Below are 14,073 nucleotides of genomic sequence, written 5' to 3'. Positions count from 1 at the left end.
ATCACTATCTTTTTCAATGATATGGAAGCAAAAAATAAAGTTCTTGCCAGTAAACTTTGCAGATATCACAGAAACCATGCAATGATAATTGATGAGGAGGACAGGTTTAGCTCTACAGAAGAGCGTGAATCACATGCTAGACTCTGCCCCCGTTATAGATGAGAATGTATGACACATTTACCAGTGGTGTTTGTATTTTGGGAAGCAGTAACTTGGAAGCAGATCTGAGCTGAACATGAGCTCAAAATATGACAGAATAGCTAAGAAAACAGTGGCAATCTTGTACCTAAAAGAAGGGAATTACTAAAGAGAAATGTGAGATGGTGCTAACACATGATGTTTTCTTAGTGAAAGTTTATAATCATTTAATCTGTCAGCACATTGACAACATTAAAATGATAGGAAAGGACCAGAAAAGAATGATGCAAAGTATTAGCAATCTAGAAAATATTCCTAATTCTGAGAGTAAATAAATTCCATCTATTTAAGCTTTGGTAATATATAACAAATATATTGCAAAATGTTAAGTTAGGTTGTAATTTGCAGTACATTGTTGTGTTGACTGCCCACAAATATTTTCTTACCTTGTGGACAATACAATGGTAGTTTTGCCCTGAAGGAAAAGGAGGTTAGCTGTTTTACATTCAGCATGGTCAAAAGTGAATGTGAGGACCACTGCTGTAGAGTAGCTAATGTACTAATTTGTTGCCTGAGAGTAACTTCCCTACATTGCAGCATCCTCAGTGAATTCAAAAGTAGGTTAAAAGATTAGATGGTTAGGACACAAAAATGGAAACATGGGAAGCTGACATATTTTTGTGGTCTCCTCATATTAACAACATCTGGTAGCTAGAAGCTAAAGCTAGAAACATTGATACTGGAAACTAAAAGCTAGTTTCCTAAAGATATTAGATCTATCAATTGCATTCTTGAAGCTAAAAATAGAGTGTTTCTAAAAGCTCATGCAAAGGTTTTGTCTTTGATAGAGGAAATATCTTAAAAATATTTTGAATCTGGTTTATCCAAGCAGTGACATTACACAAATAATGACATTTCCTTTTAAAAAATCAATAAATTTGTAAGAAATGCCTGCCTAGCATATGGTCTATATACCCACCATATTCCCAGGGATATAAATGATATAAATCTCTGGGCTGAAAATCAGTTTATGGATTCAAGCAATGCTGATATTAAAGTTTTTTGTTGTTGTTGTTGTTGTTGTTCTGTTTTGCTTTGTTTTTGTTTAATTAGCGTTTCTTTATGAATCATCCTTTTTAAATTATGCATTAATAATAAAGAAAGAGATGTCACAGCCAGTTGGAAATGAGAATAAAGTTAGGAAAAGCATGCTGAAGGCTGAGCTCTTACTCTTGCTTGTCAGCATCATAACATCAGATGAGTTGGTTGCACTAGTGTTCAGGTAAAATCTAAACTTGTCATAAACATCTTGTCATCACTGTAGACATATCCATAGAAAAGTTGTCCAAGAAACATGTGTGTTAGATATAAACAATAGCCCTTTTTACTTTTACTTTTTGAAACAAATATGCACGTGCATTTTTTCTGTCCAATAATGTGTTTTTCTGCTGCTTAATAGGATATCATGCTCATCATTTCAGGTTCCTTAACATCTTTTACTCTTATTGATGTCTTTAGGCAGTAAAGAAGGAGCAGATCATACATCTGCGTTCTTAGAGACCAAATCCTGTTCCTAATTCATACCCAAAGCACTCCTTTCCCAGACCTCAAACTCACAAGTTGCAGTGATACAAAAGCTGACAAAAATGACACTTCTTGTCATTTGAATCCAGACAAGAGTTGAATTTCAGTGGAAGAAGTGAGGTAGAATTTGCATGGGATTTTTACTCAAGAAAGTATATCCTATCATAATAGCCTTGGACTTTCTTTGTTGAAAGTTAATATTATGTTTTCAGAAACAAGGTATCTTTGCGTTTGCATACATGCATATATACATGTGGAAACATGGACTTTAAGAAAACTTGAGCCAAAATCTGGTAAGACTCAATTTTCTGTCCAAATCCCTGTGCAGGAGCCTTTGACAGAAGCATTCTCAACTTTCCCAGAGCAGGACCCGATGGACAAGGTTAATCATATGGATTAATTTTGTTGAGGGATCAGAAACCTGAAGCCAGCTCCGTATAATACCTAAATCCCTTAATACAACCAGCAGAGCCACAATGCTTCTGTCCTCTAAAGCTGATGCTTTCTATTACTTTAAAATACCTGCTTATTCATCTTTCTTTTCAGCCCAAGTGCTAAAGGAAGGGTTTTGTGGTTGGAAGAAAGCCAAGCTCACAGTTCAGAAAGTCAGGAGATAAACTACTGGCCTCATTGTACTCAGTAGGACTTTTATCACTGGCTTCAGTTCTTGATTTCACCAAATAGTTTTCTATATGCAAAGCTATATTTCTGTACATCTGTTTGCTTGATCTGTGCATGGAAAGAAAAATAGAAGCACTTCTGAACAGTTTTTGCAGGGACATTAAAGGTTAACCCAGAAAACAATAAGCATGAAAAATTACAGGCACATGTGTACTGTTCAGTAATAATTTCTGTAATGAAAATGCAAAGCTCTAATCTATTGACTCCTAAAGATGCAAGACACTATCACGGGCAATTTTAGACTGCAGCAAGGCAAACTCCTACCTGGAAGTTGTCAGAATTTTTGATGCTGAAGACCTGAATCTGAATTTTTTTTCTTTGCTCTCATTTTTATTAAAGATCAGCAGAACACCTGGCAATCACAACAGCTGAATAAACTTCATCTTACTATGAATGCGGGGAAAATGGAATGGAATAACTTCTGACAAAGGGAACAATGTGAACATGATATTTGGATACAATCACCTTTTCTCTGTATAACTTAAAGTAGGTAGTGAAAGCTGTTTAATCATATTAACATTTAAGAATATGATTTTATAATAATTAATGGGAGATATCTTAGTTCATTCTCTGTAAATAAATGACCTGAAAAGAAAATATACCTTGCATTAATCTCCCATTTATCAAACTAACAAGCATACACTAGCTAGAGAGTGTAGAAATTATGATACAATTTGAGAAAATCTCATAACAGAGGTTATAATTCCTGCAATCATTAAAACCAAAAAGTATCTGTTTAGAATTCTAAAGATAAGATAAATATGGTCATTTCCTGCTGCACCAGAAGAGCTAAGAGAGCCACCATATGCTTCAGGACATTTGCTTTCTGTCAACCTGTTAAACTAATCTATGATATTACTGAAGCGATTATATAATAGGTATTAATGTATTTATAGCAAGCCAACACTATCTGACTAAAAAATTTCAGTATTTATAGAAGCAAAACAAAACAAAATAAAAAAAACATGAACTACTTATTTGATACTATGAAATACCCTTGGATCTGAATGATGTTACATCTGATGAATGAGAGGTGATCAAGTCAGGTAAAAGTTTTAGTGAAATGGACTTATTATAAAATATTTTACTGATGGTTTTCTTCTTTATGTAAGGTCACAAATATTCATTTACAAGTTGAGTGTAAGTGTATGTAAAAAGATAAGGACACTATCTACATTTACCTACTCTGATCCCAGTTGGCTGCAAAAAGCAGAAGAATCTTCCTGCCACAGTGGTCGCGATTTTCTAGCACTCCTGGGAACCCATCAGTCAGAGCCCGTTTGATTCCTGGATCATCAGCCTTGAAGTTTTTGAACATATCCAGATTTAATTGGCGGTACTGGAAGTACTGAGCCAGCAGTCTGAAGGCTTCCGTTTGATGAAACTTCCTGGCTCGGAGAAATCTCAAGATGAAGGCGTCATCTGTACGTAAAAACCCGATGTCAGGCCTCGTGATGATCATGTCCCTGACTTGCTGGATATCCTGATGCAAAATGTCTGGGTTTTCATTCAGTTCCAGGCGGGCTTTCTCTATAGTCTCTGGACTAAGTCCAGCTTGTAAATGGGTCATCTCTGCAAAAATCTGTTTTCCAAATCCTTAACTTCAGATATTTTAGTGGAAGTGCTGATCCCATTCAACAAATGGTCTTCTGTGAGCGTGAGCCATTCAGAAGCTTTTTGCTATCATGCTGATACCTAGCAAATGAAAGTAAAGGGCTTGTCTTATTCCTGCAGAAAGAGTAACAGGCAGTTCATATGTCGTATAATCCATCCAAAGGAAAGTGTTGTTTATTCCATCAGTTTCTAAAAGAAAGAGCAAATACATAAAAGGAAGATTAAATAGGTATATAAAGATTACACAAATGTGTTTCTGAACTTTATATAACCATAAAACTGTTTTGTAGGCTTCATATGTAAGAGGATAACAGCCAAATAATTTCAGAATTTGTGCAATTAAGATAAGACAGTCACTGACAACTTGAACGTATATATTTAAGCTTTCAGAAAGGCAGTCTGATTAATTAACAATTATATATTTTAGCATCTTAGTATTAGAATACCCTTTGCAAAGTTGTTGTCTAAAAGTATGGGAGTTCCCACTTTCCATAACTTCAAGCCCAAGATGACAAAAGCAAAATTGATGATAATTGTTTCCAACACATAACAGAAGCAATATTTCAGCTTTCTAAATATGCAGATTTATACTCATCATAATAAGTCTAACAACTTGTTTGACTTGATTTTATCAGCTGTACTGTCAGCTTGTAGCTTTCCTTGAATTAGCTCCTAAGTTGTTCATAAAACTGTTTAAAAATAAAACAAAACTCCACCAACATCACTGGTGTTTTCTGCTTGGTAAAACATCACTGAAAATATTTCCCATTGAGAGTTAATTTATCTTCATGGGAAATATCCCATGAATAAAGTGTTTGATGAATCCAGTCTTACAGGGTTGTTGTTTTAGCTGCAAAGATATATATTTTACGTCAAATTCTTATTTTCAGTACCTTGTAGCTTTCTTGAATATTTAGTTCTGAATTTCATTTTCTTTTTCATTCTTGTACTTTACCTAGAATTTGTTTTTATGAGTGTTAGAAGTGATGCTTAAGCTGTTATGTATGAGCAAAACGGTACAGTGAATCTCGTACATTTCAGTGACATAATTAGCAAGAGGCTGTCATCGAAGTCTGTGTAGTTACACTTGTGTGAAATAAGATCAAGGTCTGTTCCAATGTGAAATGTGCATGAAGAAAGATCAAGATCCATCCAATTTTTCAGCCATCACAAAAACAGACAAGCAAACAAAATAAAACAAAAGAAAAAACACTGCCTAACAAATTTATCTCTCTCTCTAATTTCTGAAAAAGAAAATTTGGTTGTAAAACTTAAAAGGGAATCCCCGAGTGAAAGGCATGCTTTATTTTATTTGAGGAAAGCTGTTTGGAACGTTATGAATTATTTATAGAACAAACACTGTTTCACTCTGCTGCTCTCCTAGATTCAGTGTTCTCATATCAAACCAAGGGGACAGCAGCAGCCAGAGCATTTCCTAGATGGGAGTGCTCAAACTTACACTGCAGGATGTGGAAGTTAATCAGCACAAGGGAACCTCAATTTCCCTGTTTTGTAAACTTGCATGTCATTGATACAAACTACACTTTAGATGCCACAGCTGCACCTCCAGGATAAGATCCCTAAATTTGAATATATTGTTTCTGCATATTTGCTTAAAGGACATTTGTGGTGTCAGGTAAGAGAAAAAGTCCCCAAGCTTTTCATTCAACAGCAACATGCAGTTGACTTCCCTGTGGGTGGGTTTGCTCAAAGGGACTTTGCTAAGCAGCCTCTTTCAGTATTTGCTGTGGAGTTGGAGATATGTAGAGCTACCTGCAGGGCAGAGTACCCGATGATTCAGCATCAGCCTGGGAAAACTTAGGAAAAGACAGGAAGGCTGTTTTTGCCAAGTCACTACAGAGTGTGAAAGACTCCAGAAAAACATGCCCTGAAGTCTTGAGGGGTTGCAGGTTACTCAATTCTTAAAGAAATAAGGGTTTTATTAAAGATGGGTTACATGCATAAGAAATAATGCCTTCCTCTTGCCTTTATTAGACCAAATTAGGATAACACTGCTGGTGTCGACAGAATTCTGCTGATGTAAAATTAATGTAAGGCTTTGGAAAATCAGGCCAATAATCTGTGCTTTAAATCTCAAATTAATGGTGGCATTAGCATTTTATTGCATTAATCATGTTTTGAGTTAGAATTGCCTCCACAGAGCTAGTTAGGTGTGCTTAAGTATGACACTGTCACAGGGGGATCAGAGTGCCCAGAGACACCTGGCTGCACTCGAGGGTGCTCAGTAGAGGAGGGGTGGAAGCCAGGAGCCCATCCGGGGTCTGTGTCAGCTCTGACTCATTCATTATGAATTTGAACACTTTTGGAGCTACTGTGACTTGTGGCTGTTAAATGTGACCTCAGTGTTTTCACCCATTTTGTGAGAGTTTATGGGCGTAAAAGACATCCCTTGCTCTGCTCCTTTTCAGACTCACATCTCCCCTGAGATACTTCTTCGGAAATGAGGCAAGTTTCTGAAAGGTCAACTGCGGGCTGCTCCAGAAGGAAATGGGGACAGACCAAGAAGGGAAAGTCTGTCTCTTTGGATCTCCTCATAGGGTTCCCAATCAGTTAGTGTCAAAAATTATGCTACTTATTATCATCAAATTTTCCAATTGTTTTTACCTTAGTTAAATTTATTAGCACCTTTCATCCCGAGGATGATCCCAAGGTGACAGAGCTAAGGTCCTCTCCTGTCAGACTTTGTTGCCAAAAAGCAATTTACAAATATTTACTTTAACAAAATAAACATTCTAAAATGCATGTCAGAGTTTTCTGGTGGTGAGTTGAACTACAGGGATGGGATACAGAATCTATAGATTATTCTAATTATCAGCTGGAGCAACCTTTTCACTAAAATGCTTTACTGGCATAATGTTATATATTTCAAAATAATCCAAAATGTCTATGAGCAGTATTGTCACTGTCTGAATCATAACACAAATCATGAGGTTAGTAATCCTGTCTAGCACCATCGACTTCAAGGAGTTTGATTTATATCTGTGGATGACTTAGTTCTCCCCCTGTTTACCTTGACAATAAATTTAATGCTCCATAGCTACCCAGTTTAATTGTCACTGTGCTTTCTCAAATGGTGCTGATTTATCCTGATTCCCAAAGGTATAGCAGAAGCACCTTCTCCATTTTCATCTCCTCCCACACATGGCAGTTTCTCCTCGTCTGGTGTTGTGTATAACTCTAATCCATCTGCCAGTTTTTCAGGTGTTTACATCTTTGTTCTGCATTTTTTTTCCAAATGAAGATGCTGGTCTTTTTTTTATTATTATTATATATTTTTTTTCAATTTTGCTACATGTTGGCACACTAGACTCTTTGTTATAGTCTCAACAGCTGCTTTTCTGTGTTGTGACTCTTTGTTCTCAAGGGACTATTTGCTCTCCTAATGTCTTTTCATAGCCATTTACAATAAATCATCCCTTCAAAGGAACAAACCCAAGCTTTAAACAAGAAAAAATAATTAACAGAGGTATGAAACACAATTTATTAATACAGTAAAAAAGGGGAAAATTTTGACCAGAATTGTGGTGTCATATATGATTACAGCTTATTCATATTATTTTTTGTCACAAGACAATGACAAGGGACAGAGAGTGGCTTTAGGAAAAGTAAAATACTAAAGTAGGATATGGTCTTCAGACAAACAAACAGCTTATATATTTTTTCCTGACCCTCAAAAATAAGTCTTGGTTGATAATAAAATTTATTGCAATACTTAATAATTAACTACAATGAAAATAATATTTTAAGAATGCATATTTAGCACTTTCTGTTCAAAGATCTTAACATGCTTTACTACTCTCTCTTCAATGGCAGCTTCTGGATCATCATTCAACACCTATCAGCCCTACAGCTGGAAAATTGGCCCAAACTGTCCTCAGTGAACATGACACTTGTCTGGTCCATTTTGTTTTTGCCCACTTTGCAGTCTCTGCAACACCATTTGCCCCTTGGAGGATTGTCCTCATGTCCATTTGGCCCTTCCTCATACATTTAAATTCCAGACAGATTTGAGGGGTCTCTGTCTAATGAGAGTTTTCCATTCAGTTCAAAGCTATACACCACGTGAAAGTTCATTACTGCAGCTTTCAGATGGGGAAGGCTCTGGGCTTTGATCCTCACCTGGTGTTAATAGTCATCATTGTTATGATTTGTTTAATTATATAATTCATAGATCCCAGCATTCATACAGATATTAGCTCTTAAAATCATGCCAGAAAAGAAGGGAGTGGGCAGGGAGGGCGGGAAAATGGTAGTCTAGAATGATTTCATTTCAGAGTGTGGGTGTCATCTCATTAAATTGCTTTCTAAAAAATATTTTGATGTTAACTGTGGAAAACATCTGTGGGCTATGTTCTGCTTAGAAGGGATTTCTTCATAAGGGCAGGGGAAGATGGATCCATAGCTGCACTTGTAGGAATGGCTCCTATGGCCCTTTGTGGTCTTGGGTACTTTAGCAGGAACCCAAACTGGAGATGGAGTGCTCAGGTACAGAAAGAGATGTACCCTGGCTCCATGAAATTTCAAAAAAGGGGTGAGAAAATCTGACTCTTTCTTGTCCTTGGCTGCAGGATCCTGGCATCCAGCACAGCCAATAGGGAGAAGTACAGCCCTGAGTGATTTGCCTGCAGTTACAGAGGACACATTTCACAGAGCTGGGAACAGGGCATACATCTCCTGAGCAGCAAGCGTACATGTTAACACCTGGGCAACCTTTCCAGAATACTCTGCATCATGCAAAAAATATGAAACCATATTGCACACTAGGAAATAAGGAGGTAGACCGCAATGTTCCCTGTTTCCCCAGCATAAGGAGAAGCTTCACTGGCCCAATCAGGACCCCAAAAGTGTATAATTTCTTTATGCTTTTGGCAAGAGTTAACCCCCTATGGGGGACCCCAGCAGGCCTGTTTCACGTCCCAATTCCATAGCCTGACTGCCGCTCAGACTTATGAATGTCTCCTACAGACCTTTCCTAAGGGATGAGATTCTCCCAATGAACCTAAATGAGTTAAACATTGCAAGCCTTTCGCATTCAATGCCTCGAGTTCCTGTAAACATTTGCTAGGGAACTATTACTCCTCTTCAATATTAAAACAGGAAACATTTCTGACTCTAACAGCTGTGTGGGGAGTTTGATGTTTTCTCACACTTTCCTGGGTTGTGATCTCCTTGCTCAGGTGCAAAGCCTAACATTTCCTTCAATCCAGTAAAAACAATATATCATACATCCCTACGCCCCTTGTATTACAGTCTTCTTGTCAGCTTGAGTCAGTTACAGGTTACCCCTTGGGCCACATCTATCTGTCCAACAGTGGTAATTTAGCCATGGCTCAGCACAAAACATGGCAGCAACTCAACTGAACCTTGTAGCTCCCTGCACAGTAAGTAGGGCAGGCATGTCTGCAGCACTGACCTGCAGCTGCCCTGCTGCTGCTGCAAGCTGACGGGCATCAGGAGAGACTGACAAGGTTGTCTGATAGATGTGGAATAAACAGATTGCCTCACTATCTTTTGACACAAAATTTGCAAAGTTATTGTCAACCTGAATATTAAAGAAATAGGACTACAAGCCGAGCAGGGAAACTCAGAGAACCTGTAAATAAAAAAGTTAAGCAAAATGACTGTGAACTAAATGTGTTTACTTCTATCTTTCTCCAGATAATTATTTTAAAGTTTTACATACTTAACCACAGATAAACTGCAGTTCCCTGTGGGAATGTGATGCCTGTCCCATGGAATGTCAAACAAGCAGCAGGCTATGTGGGACTTCCATGTCGGTCATGAACTGGAAGTGTCACCATGCAAAAAGCATCCTGGCCACTACTGGATAAAGAAATCATTTTTTTACATTATATAGGAACTTCCTTCAGCAGAAATTATCAGCAGTATATAAAACATGAATTCTTACCCCCAAGAATGATAATTAAGCTATGTGTAGAAATCTGATAGCACAGGATGATAATACTGGTTCCTGAAAACCCCTAAATGCATTGTAGAAGTTGTATTATGCCATCTATACAAAGATATACAGAAGAAGGAAGAAAATATATAATCAAGATATTTAATTCTACATCTTTAGTAACGTGAAGTTTATCTGATTTTAAGGGGCTTTTGCTACATATTATAAAACAAACAAACAAACAAACAAAAAATGCTCTTTTAAAAATATTAAATTAAATGATTGTATATTATTGCCCTGTCAAGTGGAAACTTAGTTCATTACACATTATGACTGAAAATAGTATCTGCCATCCTGTGGGGTGGCAGAGGGAGGAAAGAAAGGAAGGGAGGTGGAGTAAAGAGGATGAAAGGAGAAAAAAAGGAAGGAAGGGAGGAAAGGAGGAAAGGATGGAAGGGAGGAAGGGATGGAAGGGAGGGAGGGAGGGAGGGAGGGAGGGAGGAAGAAAGGAAGGAAGGAAGGGAGGGAGGGAGGGAGGGAGGGAGGGAGGAAGGAAGGAAGGAAGGAAGGAAGGAAGGAAGGAAGGAAGGAAGGAAGGAAGGAAGGAAGGAAGGAAGGAAGGAAGGAAGGAAGGAAGGAAGGAAGGAAGGAAGGAAGGAAGGAAGGAAGGAAGGAAGGAAGGAAGGAAGGAAGGAAGGAAGGGAGGAAAAAGTTTAATATAATTTGATAATGCTTTGTATGTTCATTTTCTCAGTGGAGCAACATGTTAGACTTAAGGACTTTCTTTGTACAAATACTACTCAAAAAAAAAAAAAAAAGAAAGAAAGAAAACAGCTGTTTTTAGAAAACAGCTAAATTCTAAGAGCAGTAGTAATATCAAGAGGTAAAGGACTTACAATCATCTGCCAAAAACTCTATGAACTTCTGTTCACTGAACTTCCCCCTTTATAAAAGGCTGATGTTCCCACCTGTTTTAACTTGTAGGATCTGATTGTCACATCTCGTATGCGTATGTGCCAGACACCATAGCAATGGGCTGTGAGAGAATATAATTTTTTTTTATTTTTATTTTTTGCAAAACAATAGTACTAATACTTCAGTAATTGCACACCTAAATTAAAAACTGCAGAAGTTTACAGTCCTAGTTTGATGGAAATATTCTCCGTCATTTTACGAGGATGATCATTTGTATTTTAACTGACATGGTCCCCTTTTGGAAGACACAGAGGCTGCTGTTACATGTTTCAATGAAACACCTTCTGTGTTCAAAGCACTCAGAGTTTAGAGAATTATGGTTCAATGTGCTTGGGCTGATTCTGCAGTCCCTTTATTGCCAAACTCAGTTGCACTGCTTAATCTGCTACTCAGCAGCACTCGGTGCTAGTCAGTATAAGAGTATATGGTCTCTGCACCAGATTCTGTCAGAAATTATGAAATAATAAAATAAGAATGGCAAGGTTCTTAGAACAGGTTACATTATTGTTTCTTGTTTTGCATACACGTTACAAGTCTAATCTTTAGAAACTACTCAATAGTTTTCAAAGGTGGATGAGTCAACAAAATTGCTAAGATAAGCAGCAACATTCTATAGCAGATACATATCAGACCCGATTATGCTGACAACATAAACTGTCCCTGCAAACTTCATGCTGGGAAACAGACTACAAAGCAGGGAAATATCTATAAGGTTATCTGACTTATCACTATATAAGAAAGAAAATCCTTACCTTTGCTATGCAACACTTGACATAATACTGTTACATAATATGTCATTTAGATGTTGGCATTGCATTAACTTTTGTTACAGGAGAAAATCCGTGTTATCATCTGATTACTCAGAAAGCACATGAAAGCAGCCTTTCTGTAATTTAATTTTTCCTTCCAAATATGATCCAGTCACTGTTTAGTGATGGACAATGACTAGCCATCTGCTCCTTAACTTCATTATTCCTGGAGCTTGTTTAGATTTAGGAATCAGCATTTTGAAAGGGAAAGCTCTCTTCTTCCTCTGACCTTCTTCAACCCCCCTCCGCTCCCACCAGGATTACACCACTGTAAGACAGAATTAAAGTCAAGCCAGCAGTATGCATGGGGTTGCTCCAGCAGTTATTTGGTTTATGTTTATTTTCTGTATGAAGCCCTCTCTGACCACGCTCACTGCTTGCAGAGACCACAACTTAATTCTTGACTTCCTCCAGTACAGGATCCAGGGGGGTAGGAATGATTCAGCCTACTTCTTCCCTGCACACATTACTCATCACTGGCCTTTGGGAAAGCAGAACATTTGACTGACCCTGCAGTCTCCCTCCCCAGTCTCTCACCCCTCCTCTGGGCTGAATGTACCTGGTCAAAATAGGCATCAATTTGCTGAGAAGCAAACAGGTATCTGCTTGTGTTTGGCAAGCTCCTATCTGTCTGCAGTTAGCTGGGGTCTCTACTTGGTGACTTAACTCCCAGCTTTAACCCTTGCCCCTCCATCCTCCTTGCCTCTCATCTACTCTGAAATTGGATCTAGACTTTCCCTTCCAACTTGTACGCTTTCCCCTGCTTCCCCAGGCTAGTGATGGAGAAAGAAAGCAGGAGGGGTAGATGGGGCAGGAAAGAAAGGAAGGGGGAGAAACTGGGGCAGGGAGGCAGGAGAGCAGAGCAGGGAGAGCAGGGAAGAGAGTAGACAGGAGAGGAAGAAGCAGGAAGGCAGGAGGCAGAGAGGCAGGGCAAGGAGAATAGGAGGCAGAAGAGACAGGGTAGGTAGGAGGTAGGAAGCAGGGAAGGGAAGAAAGGCGGGGGGGGGTAAGGGAAGTAGGGCAGGCAGGGGAAGTAGGACAGTTAAGAAACGCAGGCATCAGGGCACGGAGGAGAGAGGCAGGGCAGACAGTGAGCTGGGGAAAGAGGGAGGCAGAGAGCACCGAGGCAAGACAGGCAGGAGAGGCAGGGAGCAGGGGAAGGAGGCAGGGAGGGAGCAGGCCAGGTAGGAGGTGGGGGGGGGGAGGCAGGGACCAGGGAGTCAGGACAGGCAAAAGAGTCAGAGTAAGAGAAGAAAGGTAGGAGGGGTAGAGAAGGGTAGGAAGGGTTGGAAGGGTAGGAAGGGCAGGAGGGGTAGGAAGGGCAGGAGGGGTAGGAGGGGTAGAAAGGGTAGGAGGGGTGGGAAGGGTGGGAAGGGTAGGAAGGGAAGGAGGGGTAGAAAGGGTAGGAGAGGTGGGAAGGGTAGGAAGGCAGGGAGCAGGGCAGGCATGGAATGGGTAGCAGTTAAGAGCAGGGCAGGCAGGAGCAGGCAGGGGCAGGCAGGGGCAGGCAGGGGAAGGCAGGGACAGGCAGGGACAAGCAGGGGAAGGCAGGGGCAGGTGGGGCAGGCAGGGACAGGCAGGGACAGGCAGGAGCAGTGCAGGCAGGAGCAGTGCAGGCAGGAGCAGGCAGGGCTCGGAGCCGCCCGCAGCGCGGCCGGAGCTGTCCGCCCGGCGGGTGCTGAAACGCCGCAGCCCGGGCCCGGAGGCGCGGAGAGGAGGGGGGGGGACGGGATCGCGGCGAGCCGCCCTGCCGCAAACCGAGAAAAGACAAATCCAAATACCTGCACAGAGCCAGGCAGCCTGCCGCCGGGAGGGTTTGGGTTTTGTTTTTTTTTTTTTTTATCCCCCTGTAGGTGTCCTTGCTGTTGAGCTGGGTGGGTGAGCAAGATCTCCCGGCTCCCAGGTTCAGGCTCAGATCTCTCTAGAAAACTGTGAATGAGCGAGCGCCAGCTCCACGGGGCTATGATTTTTTTTTTTTTTTTTTTTTTTTTTTGGTAGGAGGCGTGTGCACCAAAGCCTGGGTCCTTCCACTCGGCGGCTGCCGTCCCCCTGGGTCCTAAGCCCTCCTGCCGCCCGCCCGGCTGCCTCCCGGCGCTCCCAGGCTGCGGGCTCGGCGCTCCGCCACCGCCGGGGGAGTGGTGACAAAGGAGCCGCGGGCTGCCGACAGCCGGGAGAGCAGCAGCACAGCCGGGCAGTGCGAGCTTAGCAGTGTGGGCTTTCGCCTGGTGACACGGTCTTCGCCGCCTTTATTTCGCTCATCCCCTCTTTCCCGGGGAAAGTCGGGGAGAGCACAACCTCCTGCGACATTTACAGCAGCCACGGAAATCTGCATGAATTATAGATGGGCTGCCT

At 40.6% G+C, this 14,073-nt stretch overlaps 1 protein-coding gene across 1 annotated transcript in view; it reads right to left on the bottom strand.

Moving 5' to 3' along the window:
• CLVS1 (clavesin 1) overlaps positions 1-13,654 on the bottom strand; it is a 101,837-nt gene extending 88,183 nt beyond the window's left edge. The window contains exons 1-2 of the mRNA XM_084509281.1: positions 13,503-13,654; positions 3,585-4,206 (exon numbers count right to left, since the gene is read on the bottom strand). Of these exons, the coding sequence (XP_084365407.1) occupies positions 3,585-3,973 (389 nt within the window). The 5' untranslated portion in view covers positions 3,974-4,206; positions 13,503-13,654. The remainder of the gene's footprint in view (positions 1-3,584; positions 4,207-13,502) is intronic.
• Between the last annotated feature and the right edge of the window lie 419 nt (positions 13,655-14,073).

This window comes from Aythya ferina (genome assembly GCF_964211825.1).
Source record: "Aythya ferina genome assembly, chromosome: 2".
Lineage (NCBI taxonomy): Eukaryota > Metazoa > Chordata > Aves > Anseriformes > Anatidae > Aythya > Aythya ferina.
The sequence above is the reverse complement of the archived record's forward strand: the minus strand, read 5'-3'. Positions and strand labels throughout refer to the sequence as shown.